Below are 18,924 nucleotides of genomic sequence, written 5' to 3'. Positions count from 1 at the left end.
CTCCATCCTCCCTCCTTCTCTCCCTCCCACGCTCTCCCATCGATTGTCAGTTCACAGCCCTCTCGCTCCTCTCTTTCTCCCTGTCTCTATCTCTTTTTCTCATCACTCCATCTCTTCCCTCTCCCTGCTCTTCCTTTCCCCCCATCTCTCTCCTCCCTTGGCCCTACTCTAAAAGAGATCTGATGCGGCATCTTTTACACGTAAATTGGATAATTGGTTATGATGGTGTAATGCAAGGTAGAAATGTCAGAGGCAGTTACACACAGCCACACACTTTCCCTCTCTGCCTATCCTCTCTCTCTCTTTCCTAGCTTCTCTCTCTCTCTCTCTCTCTCTCTCTCTCTCTCTCTCTCTCTCTCTCTCTCTTTCTGTCTCTCTCTCGCTCTCTCGCTCTCTCTTTGTCTGAATGCATTAGCCATTATGAGTTATCTTTGTTCCGGCACGAGAGACAAATCTATATTCAAATAGTCCGTAGCTTCTGGTTGTTTGTTCACCTCACAATGTTCTGTGTGTCGCCATGACAACATGGCACTCACCAAGAGAGATCAGTGGCATTGCAGAGTTGAAGTGAATGCTAACATTGACACATTGTCTTTTTTCATCTTATAAGAAAAGCAACTACTATACAGTGGGATGAATAGTTTCATATTGGTCGGCAGGTGTCACGGATTCAGGCGAGGCTGCCCCTCCTCCTTGCTCGGGCAGGCTTCAGCGTTCGTCGTCACCAGAGTACTAGCTTCTACCGATCCATGTATCTATGTTCGACTTGTTTTGTCTTAATTGGTCACACCTGTTTCCCATTATGTAATTATGTCTTCCCTATTTAACCCTCTGTCTCACACTGTGTGTTGTGCGTGTTTGTTCATGTTTCGGTTGTCGTTAGTGTGCGGGTTTGTTCCCTCCCTGCGTGGAGGTTGTTGTTGATTATTTTACCTTCGAGTAAAGTACGCCTTTTGATTAGCTCTGTGTCCTGCGCCTGACTTCGCCTACCGCATTACACTGACGCCTTGACAGAAACACGCACCATCTACATGGAGTCAGCAGGTACAGCTATGCCAGCCGGATCGATGGAGGAACGCGTCCAACAACAAGCGGCCATGATCCAGGCTCTCGGCACCGCTATGGAACGAGTAGTGAATACTATGGAGCGATGGGAGAGAGGAGGTATCCCTATACAGCTGCTGGGTGCCAGGGTTTTCTGCTCCAGGTAGAGCTCTACCTGGCAACTATCCACCCGGCTCCCTCGGGATACGAGAGCGTGTCCGCCCTCATCTCCTGTCTGTCCGGTAAAGCGCTGGAGTGGGCCAACGCCGAGTGGGGGGGAATAGACGCCGCAACTGTATGCTATGCAGAGTTTATCTGCCGCTTTAGGGTGGTATTCGATCATCCACCAGAGGGGAGAGTGGTGGGTGAGCGTCTATTCCACCTCAGACAGGGGAAGAGGAGCGCGCAGGAATGTGCACTGGACTTTCGGACTCTGGCTGCCAGCGCAGGATGGTATGAGAGGGCCCTCATCGACCACTACCATTGCAGCTTGAGGGAGGACGTTCGTCGGGAATTGACCTGCAGGGACACCAACCTAAACCTGGACCAACTGGTGGATATGTCAATTCGACTGGATAACCTGTTGGCTACCTACGGACGTCCGGATCAGGGGCCGTCCATTCCATCCCCCGCACCTCCGACCCTACCCCTATGGAGCTCGGAGGTGCTGCTATGAGGGAGACCGGTAGAGGGGCCGTCTCCTGCACCAACTGTGGCCGCAGAGGACACACTGCTGGTCGGTGCTGGGGAGGGCCTTCAAGGAGTCGAGGCAGTAGGCAGCGCACTGATGAACCGTTTCAGGTGAGTAGGCACCCAACTCACCCAGAGCTCCCTGTTGCGCATATGTGTATTAATGTTGTATTTCCCGAGTTTTCTTCTCATTCCCAACATAAGGCGCTAGTAGATTCAGGCGCAGCTGGGAACTTTATTGATCGTCAGTTTACCCGTAGGTTAGGGATTCCTATTGTGCCAGTCGATGTGCCCTTCCCTATCCATGCCCTAGATAGTCGCCCTTTAGGGTCAGGTCTGATTAGGGAGGTCACAGCGCCACTCTGGATGAAGACGCAGGAGGGGCATGAGGAAATATTTAGTCTATATCTGATTGATTCTCCTGCGTTTCCCGTGGTGTTGGGGCTTCCCTGGTTAACTTCTCATGACCCCACTATTTCATGGCAACAGAGGGCTCTCAAGGGATGGTCAAGTCAGTGCTTGGGGAGGTGTGTAGGTGTTTCCGTAGGGGCAACTACGGTGGAAAGTCCAAACCAGGTTCTCACCATGCACATTCCGCCTGAATATGCCGATTTGGCTCTCGCTTTCTGTAAAAAGAAGGCGACTCAATTACCACCCCATTTACAGGGGGATTGTGCGATAAACCTCCAGGTAGGCGCTGCGCTTCCCCAGAGTCACGTGTATCCTCTGTCACAGGAAGAGACGGCGGCTATGGAAACATACAGTGAGGGAAAAAAGTATTTGATCCCCTGCTGATTTTGTACGTGTGCCCACTGACAAAGAAATGATCAGTCTATAATTTTAATGGTAGGTTTATTTGAACAGTGAGAGACAGAATAACAACAACAAAAATCCAGAAAAACGCATGTAAAAAATGTTATAAATTGATTTGCATTTTAATGAGGGAAATAAGTATTTGACCCCCTCTCAATCAGAAAGATTTCTGGGTCCCAGGTGTCTTTTATACAGGTAACGAGCTGAGATTAGGAGCACACTCTTAAAGGGAGTCCTCCTAATCTCAGTTTGTTACCTGTATAAAAGACACCTGTCCACAGAAGCGATCAATCAGATTCCAAACTCTCCACCGTGGCCAAGACCAAAGAGCTCTCCAAGGATGTCAGGGACAAGATTGTAGACCTACACAAGGCTGGAATGGGCTACAAGACCATCGCCAAGCAGCTTGGTGAGAAGGTGACAACAGTTGGTGCGATAATTCTCAAATGGAAGAAACAAAACTAACTGTCAATCTCCCTCGGCCTGGGGCTCCATGCAAGATCTCACCTTGTGGAGTTGCAATGATCATGAGAACGGTGAGGAATCAGCCCAGAACTACACGGGAGGATCTTGTCAATGATCTCAAGGCAGCTGGGATCATAGTCACCAAGAAAACAATTGGTAACACACTACGCCGTGAAGGACTGAAATCCTGCAGTGCCCACAAGGTCCCCCTGCTCAAGAAAGCACATATACAGGGCCGTCTGAAGTTTGCAAATGAACATCTGAATGATTCAGAGGAGAACTGGGTGAAAGTGTTGTGGTCAGATGAGACCAAAATTGATCTCTTTGGCATCAACTCAACTCGCTGTGTTTGGAGGAGGAGGAATGCTGCCTATGACCCCAAGAACACCATCCCCACCGTCAAACATGGAGGTGGAAACATTATGCTTTGGGGGTGTTTTTCTGCTAAGGGGACAGGACAACTTCACCGCATCAAAGGGACGATGGACAGGGCCATGTACCGTCAAATCTTGGGTGAGAACCTCCTTCCCTCAGCCAGGGCATTGAAAATGGGTCGTGGATGGGTATTCCAATGACCCAAAACACACGGCCAAGGCAACAAAGGAGTGGCTCAAGAAGAAGCACATTAAGGTCCTGGAGTGGCCTAGCCAGTCTCCAGACCTTAATCCCATAGAAAATCTGTGGAGGGAGCTGAAGGTTCTAGTTGCCAAACGCCAGCCTCGAAACCTTAATGACTTGGAAAAGATCTGCAAAGAGGAGTGGAACAAAATCCCTCCTGAGATGTGTGCAAACCTGGTGGTCAACTACAAGAAATGTCTGACCTCTGTGATTGCCAACAAGGGTTTTGCCACCAAGTACTAAGTCATGTTTTGCAGAGGGGTCAAATACTTATTTCCCTCATTAAAATGCTAATCAATTTATAACATTTCTGACATGCGTTTTTCTGGATTTCTTTCTTGTTATTCTGTCTCTCACTGTTCAAATAAACCTACCATTAAAATTATAGACTGATCATGTCTTTGTCAGTGGGCAAAAGTACAAAATCAGCAGGGGATCAAATACTTTTTTCCCTCACTGTATGTCATCGAATCTCTGAGACAGGGATACATTCGGCCGTCCACTTCCCCTGTGTCATCGAGTTAATTTTTTGTGAAGAAGAAGGATGGTGGCTTACGCCCGTGCATTGACTACCGTGGTCTAAATCAGATCACTGTAAAATACAGCTATCCATTACCTCTGATTGCGAGTATGACGGAGTCATTGCACGGGGCGCGCTTCTTCACGAAATTGGATCTCAGGAGCGCGTACAACCTGGTGCGTATCCAGGAGGGAGATGAGTGGAAGACGACATTTAGTACCACCTCGGGGCACTATGAGTACCTCGTCATGCCATACGGTTTGATGAATGCTCCTTCAGTCTTCCAATCTTTTGTTGATGAGATTTTCAGGGACCTGCATGGACAGGGTGTAGTGGTGTATATTGATGACATTCTCATATACTCCGCTACACGGGCCGAGCATCTGTCCCTGGTGCGTCAGGTGCTTGGTAGACTACTGGAGCATGACCTGTATGTGAATGGCGGAGAAATGTCTGTTCTTCCAAGAGTCCATCTCCTTCCTAGGACACCGCCTGTCCGCGTCAGGTGTGGAGATGGAGATTGACCGCATTTCGGACGTGCGTAAATGGCCGACTCCAACCACGGTGAAGGAGATGCAGCGATTCTTGGGTTTTGCCAATTACTACCGGAGGTTTATCCGGGGCTTTGGGCAGGTAGCAGCTCCCATTACCTCCTTGCTAAAGGGAGGACCGGTGCGTCTACAGTGGTCAGCTGAGGCGGACAGGGCTTTTGGGCATCTGAAGGACCTGTTTACTTCGGCTCCGGTGCTGGCTCATCCGGATCCTTCCTTGGCATTCCAGGTTGAGGTGGATGCGTCCGAGGCTGGGATTGGAGCTGTACTGTCTCAGCGCTCGGGTACGCCACCAAAACTCCGCCCCTGTGATTTATTTTCTAAGAAGCTCAGTCCGGCGGAGCGCAATTATGATGTGGGGGACCGGGAGCTGTTAGCTGTGGTTCAAGCTCTGAAAGTGTGGAGGCATTGGCTTGAGGGGGCTAAACACCCTTTTCTCATTTTGACTGACCATCGTAACCTGGAGTACATCCGGGCGGCGAGGAGGCTGAACCCTCGTCAGGCAAGGTGGGCCATGTTCTTCACTCGTTTTGTGTTTACTCTCACTTACAGACCAGGTTCCCAGAACACTAAGGCAGACGCCCTGTCCCGACTGTATGACACAGAGGAGAGGTCCATTGAGCCCACTCCCATATTCCCGGCATTGTGTCTGGTGGCACCGGTGGTGTGAGAGGTTGACGCGGACATCGAGCAGGCGTTACGTACCGAGCCCACTCCCCCCCAGTGTCCAGAGGGTCGGATGTACGTGCCGCTCGAGGTTCGTGATCGATTGATCTATTGGGCTCACACGTCACCCTCCTCTGGTCATCCTGGCATCGGTCAGACAGTGCACTGTCTTAGTGGGAAGTACTTTAGCCAAGGACGTGAGAGTTTATGTTTCCTCCTGCTCGGTGTGCGCCCAGTGTAAGGCACCTAGACACCTGCCCAGAGGAAAATTACAACCCCTACCCGTTCCACAACGGCCGTGGTCCCACCTATCGGTGGATTTTGTGACGGACCTTCCCCCCTCACAAGGGAACACCACGATCCTGGTCGTTGTGGATCGGTTTTCGAAGGCCTGCCGTCTCATTCCTATGCCAGGTCTCCCTACAGCCCTACAAACTGCTGAGGCCCTGTTTACACACGTCTTCCGGCACTACGGGGTACTTGAGGATATTGTGTCGGATCGGGGTCCCCAGTTCACCTCAAGGGTCTGGAGGGCGTTCATGGAACGTCTGGGGGTCTCGATTAGCCTTACCTCAGGTTTTCACCCCGAGAGTAATGGGCAGGTGGAGAGAGTTAACCAGGATGTGGGTAGGTTTCTGAGGTCCTATTGGCAGGACCAGCAGGGGGAGTGGTCAGGTTATATCCCCTGGGCAGAGATAGCCCAAAACTCACTCCGCCACTCCTCTACTAACCTTACGCCTTTCCAGTGTGTGTTAGGTTATCAGCCGGTCCTGGCACCTTGGCATCAGAGCCAGATCGAGGCTCCTGCGGTGGATGAGTGGTTTCGGCACTCGGAAGAGATCTGGAACGCTGCTCATGTACACCTGCAGCGGGCAATCAGGCGACAAAAGGCGAGCGCCGATCGCCACCGCAGTGAGGCCCCGGTGTATGCACCGGGGGACCGGGTCTGGCTCTCGACCCGAAACCTGCCCCTTCGCCTGCCCTGCCGGAAGCTGGGTCGGCGGTTTGTGGGTCCATTTAAAGTCCTGAGGAGATTGAACGAGGTTTGTTATAGGTTACAACTTCCTATTAATTACCATTTTAATCCCTCGTTCCATGTGTCTCTCCTCAGGCCGGTAGTAGCTGGTCCACTCCAGGAGTCTGAGGTACATTGAGGGGGCTCCGGCGTACTCGGTCCGTTCCATCTTGGATTCGAGGCGTCGGGTGGGGGGCCTGCAGTATCTCGTGGAGTGGGAGGGGTACGGTCCGGAGGAACGGTGCTGGGTCCCTAGGAGGGGCATCCTCGATCCCTCCATGTTGAGGGATTTCCACCAGAGTCATCCGACCTGCCCTGCTCCGTGTCCTCCTGGCCGTCCCCGAGGCCGGGGTCGGCGCACGGCTGGAGCCGCGCGTCAAGGGGGGGGGGGGGGGGTACTGTCACGGATTCAGCCGAGGCTGCCCCTCCTTGCTCAGGCAGGCTTCGGCGTTCGTCGTCACCGGAGTACTAGCTGCTACCGATCCATGTATCTATGTTCGACTTGTTTTGTCTTAATTGGTCACACCTGTTTCCCATTATGTAGTTATGTCTTCCCTATTTAACCTTCTGTCTCACACTGTGTGTTGTGCGTGTTTGTTCATGTTTCGGTTGTCGTTAGTGTGCGGGTTTGTTCCCTCCCTGCGTGGAGGTTGTTGTTGATTATTTTACCTTCGAGTAAAGTACACCTTTTGATTAACTCTGTGTCCTGCGCCTGACTTCGCCTACCGCATTACACTGACGCCTTGACAGCAGGTTTTCTCTCTCTTTTTCCAAACAATAAAACAATCATTTGAATGTAGAATGGAGACCAAGGGCGTTTCATTTACATTTACATTTTAGTCATTTAGCAGATGCTCTTATCCAGAGTGACTTACAGTTTCCTACTTTCATTTCTCTATGCTTGGGTTTGGATTTCTATTCGCCGTCAGTGTTCTCTTTATGGGCTTGGTTTGACGAATCATGTGTGACCGTGATTGTGTGTAATAGGGTATGGGTGTGTGTGTCATAAAAAAGTAATAATGCCCTTTATGACTTCTTCACACAGCCCTTACATACATACTGTATAAGGCCCTCTAGCTCATTTGCATTGCATTGCATTACTTTACATTCCATTATACAGTGGGGAAAAAAAGTATTTAGTCAGCCACCAATTGTGCAAGTTCTCCCACTTAAAAAGATGAGAGAGGCCTGTAATTTTCATCATAGGTACACGTCAACTATGACAGACAAATTCAGAAAAGAAAATCCAGAAAATCACATTGTAGGATTTTTTATGAATTTATTTGCAAATTATGGTGGAAAATAAGTATTTGGTATTTGGTCAAGATTTCTGGCTCTCACAGACCTGTAACTTCTTCTTTAAGAGGCTCCTCTGTCCTCCACTCGTTACCTGTATTAATGGCACCTGTTTGAACTTGTTATCAGTATAAAAGACACCTGTCCACAACCTCAAACAGTCACACTCCAAACTCCACTATGGCCAAGACCAAAGAGCTGTCAAAGGACACCAGAAACAAAATTGTAGACCTGCACCAGGCTGGGAAGACTGAATCTGCAATAGGTAAGCAGCTTGGTTTGAAGAAATCAACTGTGGGAGCAATTATTAGGAAATGGAAGACATACAAGACCACTGATAATCTCCCTCGATCTGGGGCTCCACGCAAGATCTCACCCCGTGGGGTCAAAATGATCACAAGAACGGTGAGCAAAAATCCCAGAACCACACGGGGGGACCTAGTGAATGACCTGCAGAGAGCTGGGACCAAAGTAACAAAGCCTACCATCAGTAACACACTACGCCGCCAGGGACTCAAATCCTGCAGTGCTAGACGTGTCCCCCTGCTTAAGCCAGTACATGTCCAGGCCCGTCTGAAGTTTGCTAGAGTGCATCCAGAAGAGGATTGGGAGAATGTCATATGGTCAGATGAAACCAAAATAGAACTTTTTGGTAAAAACTCAACTCGTCGTGTTTGGAGGACAAAGAATGCTGAGTTGCATCCAAAGAACACCATACCTACTGTGAAGCATGGGAGTGAAAACATCATACTTTGGGGCTGTTTTTCTGCAAAGGGACCAGGACGACTGATCCGTGTAAAGGAAAGAATGAATGGGGCCATGTATCGTGAGATTTTGAGTGAAAACCTCCTTCCATCAGCAAGGGCATTGAAGATGAAACGTGGCTGGGTCTTTCAGCATGACAATGATCCCAAACACACCGCCCGGGCAACGAAGGAGTGGCTTCGTAAGAAGCATTTCAAGGTCCTGGAGTCTCCAGATCTCAACCCCATAGAAAATCTTTGGAGGGAGTTGAAAGTCCGTGTTGCCCAGCGACAGCCCCAAAACATCACTGCTCTAGAGGAGATCTGCATGGAGGAATGGGCCAAAATACCAGCAACAGTGTGTGGAAACCTTGTGAAGACATACAGAAAACGTTTGACCTGTGTCATTGCCAACAAAGGGTATATAACAAAGTATTGAGAAACTTTTGTTATTGACCAAATACTTATTTTCCACCATAATTTGCAAATAAATTCATTAAAAATCCTACAATGTGATTTTCTGGATTTTTTTTCCTCATTTTGTCTGTCATAGTTGACGTGTACCTATGATGAAAATGACAGGCCTCTCTCATCTTTTTAAGTGGGAGAACTTGCACAATTGGTGGCTGACTAAATACTTTTTTTCCCCACTGTATGTACAGTTGCAACAGGATAGATATGAAAACCAACATAGCCCAAAGCCATGCCGTAGGGCTCCAGCTTGTCTGATCATGCGCCGGAATGCGTATAATTCCTCAGACTGTATGATATTGAAAAACCCATCAATTATAAATCATAATTCAGCTCAATGCTCTTGTGAAGTCAGCGAGAGGTCAGTGTGTGAGACGTAAATAAAAATCTCATATTGTGTAGTAGTCTTTTTATATGACAGCCTCGTATAAGTAATGGGAAATGAAATGAGGGCATCTTCAATTGCTGCATCATGAAAACAAGAAAGCGCTGCCGACAAATTCCAAATGCCTTTCAAAGGACAGGAGAGAAAAACCAAACCGGTGTTTGGTTTTTAACATTCTATCTAACTGGTGTCCTCTGTGAATGGTGCTTTTAGGTGCAGTGTTGTCATGGTGACACAGAAGCATCTCAGACTCTGCAACAGACAGACTAACCCTAACAGCAAAATATTCCACATGAAAGCCAACAGCTAGTGTGGATTGCTATATAGCTTTTACCCCTGATTATCAGAGTGGGGCTAGGAAACCATTAGCACTCTCGATCAAAGAGTTACAGATGCGTCGAAGATTATGGAAAATAGTCTGCCGACCCTACCTCTCTGCATACTGCAGTCTTTGCAAGTCTCAAACACTCACGTTGCACATTATCCATGTGATATGCAGAAACTACCTGCCGTTTGTAGAACTTTGGTTACTCCAAAGCCCTCTCTTGAGAGGCAAGTTCACAGGTTTTATTAATGAACTCATTGTTTTATTTATATTTCATGTCATGTAGCTACCTGTAACTGTACTTGGCTGGAACATAATATCATGCAGCTTGGGACATAGAGCGATCTCTAGTGTAGTGCCTTACTGCCCACCTGCGTCCTGTTGTCTCTCAACCTGCCACTCTGCCACTCTCCCCCTTCCGTTTGTTGTATCTTTCAAGTACAAAGCCTGAAGCTGAAGACACATGAAAGATACACTACATGAACAAAAGTATATGGACACCTGCTCGTCGAACATCTCATTCCAAAATCATGTGCATTAATATGGAGTTGGTCCCCCCTTTGTTGCTATAACAGCCTCCACTCTTCTGGGAAGGCTTTACACTAGATGTTGGAACATTGCTACGGAGACTTGCTTCCATTCAGCAACAAGAACATTAGTGAGGTCGGGCACTGATGTTGGGCGATTAGGCCTGGCTCGCAGCCGGCGTTCCAATTCATCCCAAAGGTGTTCGATGGGGTTGAGGTCAGGGCTCTGCAGGCCAGTCAAGTTCTTCCACACTGATCTTGAAAAACAATTTCTGTATGGACCTTGCTTTGCGCACGGGGGCATTGTCATGCTGTAACTGGAAAGGGCCTTCCCAAAACTTTTGCCACAAAGTTGGAAGCACAGAATCGTCTAGAATGTCATTGTATGCTGTAGCGTTAAGATTTACCTTCACTGGAACTAAGGTGCCTAACCCGAATCATGAAAAACAGCCCCAGACCATTATTCCTCCTCCACCAAACTTTACAGTTGGCACTATGCATTGGGGCAGGTAGCGTTCTCCTGGCATCCGCCAAACCCAGATTCGTCTGTCGGACTGGCAGATGGTGAAGCGTGATTCACCACTCCAGAGAACGCGTATCCACTGCTCCAGAGTCCAATGGCGGCGAACTTTACACCACTCCAGCTGACGCTTGGCATTGCGCATGGTGATGTTAGGCTTGTGTGCAGCTGCCCGGCCATGGAAACCCATTTCATCAAGCTCCCGACTAACAGGTATTGTGCTGACTTTGCTTCCAGGCAGTTTGGAACTCAGTAGTGAGTGTTGCAACCGAGGACAGACGTTTTTACGCGCTACAAGCTTCAGCACTCGGCGGTCCCATTCTGTGAGCTTGTGTGGCCTACCACTTCACTTTTTTTCTTTTTCATTTTTTTTCTTTGTATTTTTATATTTGTTCTTTTTTTTGGGGGGGGGGAGGGATCAGCTTAATATTGCAGATAGATTGTAACTTCCATCAATGTAATTGTCTGCATCACTTCCAACCCCCCATGTTTTATATATATATATATATATATATATATATATATATATATATATATATATATATATATATATATATATATACATATATATATATATACACATATAAACACATACACACACACACATACATACACACATACATACATACACACACACATACATACACACATACATACATACATACAGTGAGGGAAAAAAGTATTTGATCCCCTGCTGATTTTGTAAGTTTGCCCACTGACAAATAAATTATCAGTCTATAATTTTAATGGTAGCTTTATTTGAAGAGTGAGAGACAGAATAACAACAACAAAAATCCAGAAAAACACATGTCAGAAATGTTATAAATTGATTTGCATTTTAATGAGGGAAATAAGTATTTGACCCCCTCTCAATCAGAAAGATTTCTGGCTCCCAGGTGTCTTTTATACAGGTAACAAGCTGAGATTAGGAGCACACTCTTAAAGGGAGTGCTCCTAATCTCAGTTTGTTACCTGTATAAAAGATACCTGTCCACAGAAGCAATCAATCAATCAGATTCCAAACTCTCCACCATGGCCAATACCAAAGAGCTCTCCAAGGATGTCAGGGACAAGCTTGTAGACCAACACAAGGCTGGAATGGGCTACAAGACCATCGCCAAACAGCTTGGTGAGAAGGGGACAACAGTTGGTGTGATTATTCACAAATGGAAGAAACACAAAATAACTGTCAATCTTCCTCGGCCTGGGGCTCCATGCAAGATCTCACCTTGTGGAGTTGCAATGATCATGAGAACGGTGGGGAATCAGTCCAGAACTACGCGGGAGGATCTTGTCAATGATCTCAAGGCAGCTGGGACCATAGTCACCAAGAAAACAATTGGTAACACACTACGCCGTGAAGGACTGAAATCCTGCAGTGCCCGCAAGGTCCCCCTGCTCAAGAAAGCACATATACAGGCCTGTCTGAAGTTTGCCAATGAACATCTGAATGATTCAAAGGAGAACTGGATGAAAGTGTTGTGGTCAGATGAGACCAAAATCGAGCTCTTTGGCATCAACTCAACTCACCGTGTTTGGAGGATGAGGAATGCTGCCTATGACCCCAAGATCACCATCCCCACTGTCAAACATGGAGGTGGAAACATTATGCTTTGGGGGTGTTTTCTGCTAAGGGGACAGGACAACTTCACCGCATCAAAGGGACGATGGACGGGGACATGTACCGTCAAATCTTGGGTGAGAACCTCCTTCCCTCAGCCAGGGCATTGAAAATGGGTCGTGGATGGGTATTCCAGCATGACAATGACCCAAAACACAAGGCCAAGGCAACAAAGGAGTGGCTCAAAAAGAAGCACATTAAGGTCCTGGAGTGGCCTAGCCAGTCTCCAGACCTTAATCCCATAGAAAATCTGTGGAGGGAGTTGAAGGTTCGAGTTGCCAAACGTCAGCCTCGAAACCTTAATGACTTGGAGAAGATCTGCAAAGAGGAGTGGAACAAAATCCCTCCTGAGATGTGTGCAAACCTGGTGGCCAACTACAAGAAATGTCTGACCTCTGTGATTGCCAACAAGGGTTAAGTCATGTTTTGCAGAGGGGTCAAATACTTATTTCCCTCATTAAAATGCAAATCAATTTATAACATTTTTTACATGCATTTTTTTGGATTTTTGTTGTTGTTATTCTGTCTCTCACTGTTCAAATAAACCTACCATTAAAATTATAGACTGATCATGTCTTTGTCAGTGGGCAAACGTACAAAATAAGCAGGGGATCAAATACTTTTTTCCCTCACTGTACATACATACATACACATTATCCTTAAAAATATATATATTCCCCTTTATTACTTTCCAATCCCGCCACCCTTTCCCTTCTTGGAGTAAACTAGTGAACAACAACGCTTAGGCCTCTAATTCCTGCTTATACTTACTATCAAAATTTTATGGACACAATCAATTTTACAATAATTATATTTTGTTTGTTTTTTCTCCTGAACTTCTTCTACTCTCAACCTCTCCGATCATTTTCATAATGTCCACCCGGTTTGCTTCTATATGGCATATCTTTCTAACTGTGCTCTTTCACAAAAGCTCCCAACCTACAACCTATATACTTATTATGGACACAGTATGCTTACATTATTAGTTATCTTGTTATTATTTGTTGTTAGTTGTTATTAGTCCCATCCTTCAATTCCATTCAACACCTCCCATCTATCTCTTAACACCATCCATATAGGATTTCTATTTGCCATATATATTTCAACTGTACTGTTATGTCTTACAAAAGTTCTGAACCTTTCTATTCTCATTGTTTCTACATATTGTGAATTGAAAATATTTTTTTTTTGCTAAAAGTATTATTATATTATTGATCGATTGACTATGACTTTTCAGATCAGAGCCGTTGTTGCTCCTATACGTTTCCACTTAACAATAACAGCACATACAGTTGACCGGGGCAGCTCTATCAGGGCAGAAATTTGACGAACTGACTTGTTGGAAAGGTGACTTGTTATGACGGTGCTACGTTGAAAGTCACTGAGCTCTTCAGTAAGGCCGTTCTACTGCCAATGTTTGTCTATGGAAATTGCATGACTGTGTGCTCGATTTTAGCAACGGGTATGGCTGAAATAGCCGAATCCACTAATTTGAAGGGGTGTCCACATACTTTTGTGTATATATAGTATATATATCATAGGCTACAGTAGGCTACATTATACAATGTCCAGTGGCACACTGTCTCACCTAATGATGAAGATGAAGCCATAGGCTACTCACAATGATGGCCGATGCGCTCGTCGTGGCAGTAGCCTATCTCAAGATGAGCCAAATTCACTAAGTTGAAGGGGTGTCCACATACTTTTGTATATATAGTGTACTGTATCTAGTATTAAGTGCCCCCTGCTTCTCTCGTTCTCTCTGTCTCGTTCTCTCTGTCTCGTTCTCTCTCTCTCTCTCTCTCTCTCTCTCTCTCTCTCTCTCTCTCTCTCTCTCTCTCGTTCTCTCTCTGCCACTCTCTCATTGCCTTCCCTGTCACATCAAGCTAAAACATGAAGCTTGCTGAAAGTCTAGCATGCCTCTCCGTTTCTATGTTTTTCCGTTTGTCCATTTCTCAGTTTCTTTGTTTTTCTGTCTGTTTCTCTCTCTGTCTGTCTGTCGATATGTCTGTGCTTAAAGTTGTCTAGTGTGTCCCTCTATTTCTCTCTGACTCTTTCTCTTTCTGTCTGCCATTCTCTCACTCCATTTCCTATCTTCCAGGTTCTTCAGTAACATTACGCTGAGTGGCCGGGACTACTCTTTCAACAGCGAAGGCTACCTGTCCAATCCAGTACTGGATGTGATTTCCTACACCGAGGGGAAAGGCTGGGAGGAGGTCAGTGAGTTAGCGCGCTAACCGCTAATTAGGTGACACGCTCGCTTACCTGGCTAACCACCATTCCACACCCCATTAAGTCTTGCTAACTCATCCTCACACACACACACACACACACACACACACACACACACACACACACACACACTCCCCTCATCTTGCTAACCGCGCAAACCGCACTATTACAGTCCATCGGATGTGCCTACTTACCCCTCCTTCAAGTTTTGTCAACCTTGTTAGCTTTCGTTAACAGGCAAACTAGACGTCTAATGTTTGTTCCCCCGAGAGAGAGAAAGCCCATGCTCTTACCTCAGCTCTCCATTCACTCCATTCCTGCTGTTTTCAACTAACCTTTCAGTACTCTGTATGTTTACCCACGTTTTTGCCTTAAGGCCTAGTGATCCCATGATATCCATCCACAATAACAATAATTTGTTCAGCATGAATCATGATATGCTTAACATGCCTCCATACAGTGGTGGAAAAAGTACAGGCAAACTAGACGTCTAATGTTTGTTCCCCCGAGAGAGAGAAAGCCCATGCTCTTACCTCAGCTCTCCATTCACTCCATTCCTGCTGTTTTCAACTAACCTTTCAGTACTCTGTATGTTTACCCACGTTTTTGCCTTAAGGCCTAGTGATCCCATGATATCCATCCACAATAACAATAATTTGTTCAGCATGAATCATGATATGCTTAACATGCCTCCATACAGTGGTGGAAAAAGTACTCAATTGTCATACTTGAGTAAAAGTAAAGATACCTTCATAGAAATGACTCAAGTAAAAGTGAAAGTCATCCATTAAAACACTACTTGAGTAAAAGTCTAAAAGTATTTGGTTTTAAATATACTTAAGTATCAAAAGTAAATGTAATTGCTAAAGTAAAAGTGTAAATCATTTCAAATTCCTTATATTAAGCAAACCAGATGGCACCATTTTCTTGTTTTTAAAATTTACAGATAGCTAGGGTCACAATCCAACACTCAGACATAATTTACAAACAAAGCATGTGTGTTTAGTGAGTCCACCAGATCATCAGTAGGGATGACCAGTGTGTGAATTGGGCCATTTTCCTGTCCTGTACTTTTGGGTGTCAGGGAAAATGAATGGAGTAAAAAGTACATTATTCTCTTTAGGAATGTAGTAAAAATAAAAGTTGTCACAAAGAAAATAGTAAAATAAAGTACAGATACCCCAGAAACCTACTTAAGTAGGACTTTAAAGTATTTTTACTTACAGTGGCTTGCGAAAGTATTCACCCCCCTTGGCATTTTTCCTATTTTGTTGCCTTACAATCTGGAATTAAAATAGATTTTTGGGGGTTTTGTATCATTTGATTTACACAACATGCCGACCACTTTGAAGATGCAAAATAATTTTTATTGTGAAACAAACAAGAAATAAGACAAAAAAAACAGAAAACTTGAGGGTGCATAGCTATTCACCCCCCCAAAGTCAATACTTTGTAGAGCCAACTTTTGCAGCATTTACTGCTGCAAGTCTCTTGGGGTATGTCTCAATAAGCTTGGCACATCTAGTCACTGGGATTTTTGCCAATTCTTCAAGGCAAAACTGCTCCAGCTCCTTCAAGTTGGATGGGTTCCGCTGGTGTACAGCAATCTTTAAGTCATACCACAGATTCTCAATTGGATTGAGGTCTAGGCTTTGACTAGGCCATTCCAAGACATTTAAATGTTTCCCCTTAAACCACTCGAGTGTTGCTTTAGCAGTATGCTTAGGGTCATTGTCCTGCTGGAAGGTGAACCTCCATCCCAGTCTTGTCACGTTCATTGAGTACAGGATTGGACCAAGGTGCAGCGTGGAATGCATACATGTTTATTTAATAATTAAACACCGACAAAACAACAAAAGCAACGTAACGTGAAGCTCACAATGGCTACACACAAACAAGAGTCAAGATCCCACAACATAGGTAGGCAAAATGGCTACCTAAGTATGATCCCCAATCAGAGACAACGATCGACAGCTGCCTCTGATTGGGAACCACACCCGGCCAACATAGATCTAAACATACTAGATCTACACATAGATATACACATTACATAGATACTCACACCCTGACCAAACCAACTAGCGAACTCTATGTCAGGGCGTGACAAGTCTCAAATCTCTGGAAGACTGAAACAGGTTTCCCTCAAGAATATCCCTGTATTTAGCGCCATCCATCATTCATTCAATTCTGACCAGTTTCCCAGTCCCTGCCGATGAAAAACATCCCCACAGCATGATGCTGCCACCACCATGCTTCACTGTGGGGATGGTGTTCTCGGGGTGATGAGAGGTGTTGGGTTTGCGCCAGACATAGCGTTTTCCTTGATGGCCAAAAAGCTCAAGTTTAGTCTCATCTGACCAGAGTACCTTCTTCCATATGTTTGGGGAGTCTCCCACATGGATTTTGGCGAACACCAAACGTGTTTGCTTATTTTTTTTCTTTAAGCAATGGCTTTTTTCTGGCCACTCTTCTGTATAGCCCAGCTATGTGGAGTGTACGGCTTAAAGGGGTCCTATGGACAGATACTCCAATCTCTGCTGTGGAGGTTTGCAGCTCCTTCAGGGTTATCTTTGGTCTCTTGGTTGCCTCTGATTAATGCCCTCCTTGCCTGGTCCGTGAGTTTTGGTGGGTGGCCCTCTCTTGGCAGGTTTATTGTGGTGCCATATTCTTTCAATTTTTTTATAATGGATTTAATGGTGCTCCGTGGGATGTTCAAAGTTTCAGATATTTTTATAACCCAATCCTGATCTGTACTTCTCCACAACTTTGTCCCTGATCTGTTTGGAGAGCTCCTTGGTCTTCATGGTGCCGCTTGCTTGGTGGTGCCCCTTGCTTAGTGGTGTTGCAGACTCTGGGGCCTTTCAGAACAGGTGTATATATACTGAGATCATGTGACAGATCATGTGACACTTAGATTGCACACAGGTGGACTTTCTTTAACTAACTATGTGACTTCTGAATGTAATTGGTTGCACCAGATCTTATTTAGGGGCTTCATAGCAAAGGGGGTGAATACATATGCATGCATCACCTTTCCGTTATTTATTTTTTAGAAATTTTTTCTTTCACTATTTTGTTTATGTCCATTACATGAAATCCAAATAAAAATTACAGGTTGTAATGCAACAAAATAGGAAAAACGCCAAGGGGGATGAATACTTTTTCAAGGCACTGTAAGTACTTTACACCACTGCGTCCATACTGTCAGTGTCAAGGTGGGCTAATCTGACCCAGTTGCAGCTGTATGATAACATGGTCCCTGCGGTATTGATCCTTCAGTTCATTTCCCATCTCCTCTGAGTATATTTACTGAAGGCTCTGGACTCAGATCAGTAGGGGAGAGTGAACAAGCAGTGGATGATTGAGGTCTAGGACCAGTTGTTGACCCCAGACCATTATATGATGGAAAAAGTCAGACCACTTATGATATACTGTGCGTTTATAGTCTACATAGATCCATAAGTACTGTAACATACTGTTCCCTATAGTATAACATAACCACTATTCCGAATATTAGGATAATAATATAAAAGTGTCTAATACATTGTTGCTAGTGATATTAGAACCAGACAACTTCAAGTGGCCCTGAAGGAGAACTGAGGAAATGGTGCTTCAGAAAACAGGGACTTACTTGAATTAATTGGAGAATTACTTCAACACAGGTCGCGGTCGCTTCTGGTTTTTATTTTCCCCAGTATGCAGTCTCCTATGTAAGCTTGACCGCCGAGACACTGAAACACTCTCAAGTGTTTAGTACATGCCACACTTACCACAAACTGGCGCGGTGAACAAAAGAGACACTGTGTCGCACAAAGGTTTCCTTTTTCCTATACTCTTTCTAAGTGGCTCTAAATGATCTCCTGCAGGTTGGCACGTGGCAGAACGGTGTTCTGGATCTCATCATCCAGCCCTTTTCACGCTACGGCTCCTTCCTCAAGCCGCTGGATGACACCCAGCACCTCAAGGTGGTCACCTTGGAGGAGAGGCCCTTTGTCATTGTGGAGCCCGCCGACCCAGGCACCAACTCCTGCATCCGGGACTCGGTGCCCTGCAGACTACCACTCAACACCACCAAGTAAGGCCTGCTACTGGGGCAGATGTTTACCATGACCGACCATGGTCTAACCATGCAGATGTTTAACCATGACTGACCATGGTTTAACCATGACCAACATGTAACCAACGTAGTTTAAATGTTTTAACTATCATAAGTGTAAAGGGACATTTCATTCAAAAGTCGTGGTAGGCCATGTTGCTCCTCATTATTCATATAGTTTATTGAGAGTGTGTTTCAAATACAATGCTTTACGCCACACTACCTAAAAAGGCCATAACTCCTAAAAGTATGATGTCACAGGGTTACATTTCCTCCCCTCGAGCCATTCAGGGAAAATAATTGCAGAGAATGTGTAAAGATTTAGC

The 18,924-nt window shown here is 45.7% G+C and overlaps 1 protein-coding gene across 1 annotated transcript in view; it reads left to right on the top strand.

The window, feature by feature from the left end:
- Window positions 1-18,924, top strand: part of LOC311106971 (glutamate receptor ionotropic, NMDA 2D-like) — a gene marked incomplete at both ends in the record, with an annotated part of 75,116 nt that overhangs the window by 24,248 nt on the left and 31,944 nt on the right. Inside the window, 2 exons of the mRNA XM_084149388.1 lie at window positions 14,372-14,486; window positions 18,369-18,577. Coding sequence (XP_084005514.1) covers window positions 14,372-14,486; window positions 18,369-18,577 — 324 coding nt within the window. The remainder of the gene's footprint in view (window positions 1-14,371; window positions 14,487-18,368; window positions 18,578-18,924) is intronic.

This window comes from Coregonus lavaretus (assembly GCF_964263955.1).
Source record: "Coregonus lavaretus genome assembly, chromosome: 3".
NCBI lineage: Eukaryota > Metazoa > Chordata > Actinopteri > Salmoniformes > Salmonidae > Coregonus > Coregonus lavaretus.
Note: the sequence above shows the minus strand (reverse complement) of the source record. Positions and strands in the feature narration are given on the sequence as shown.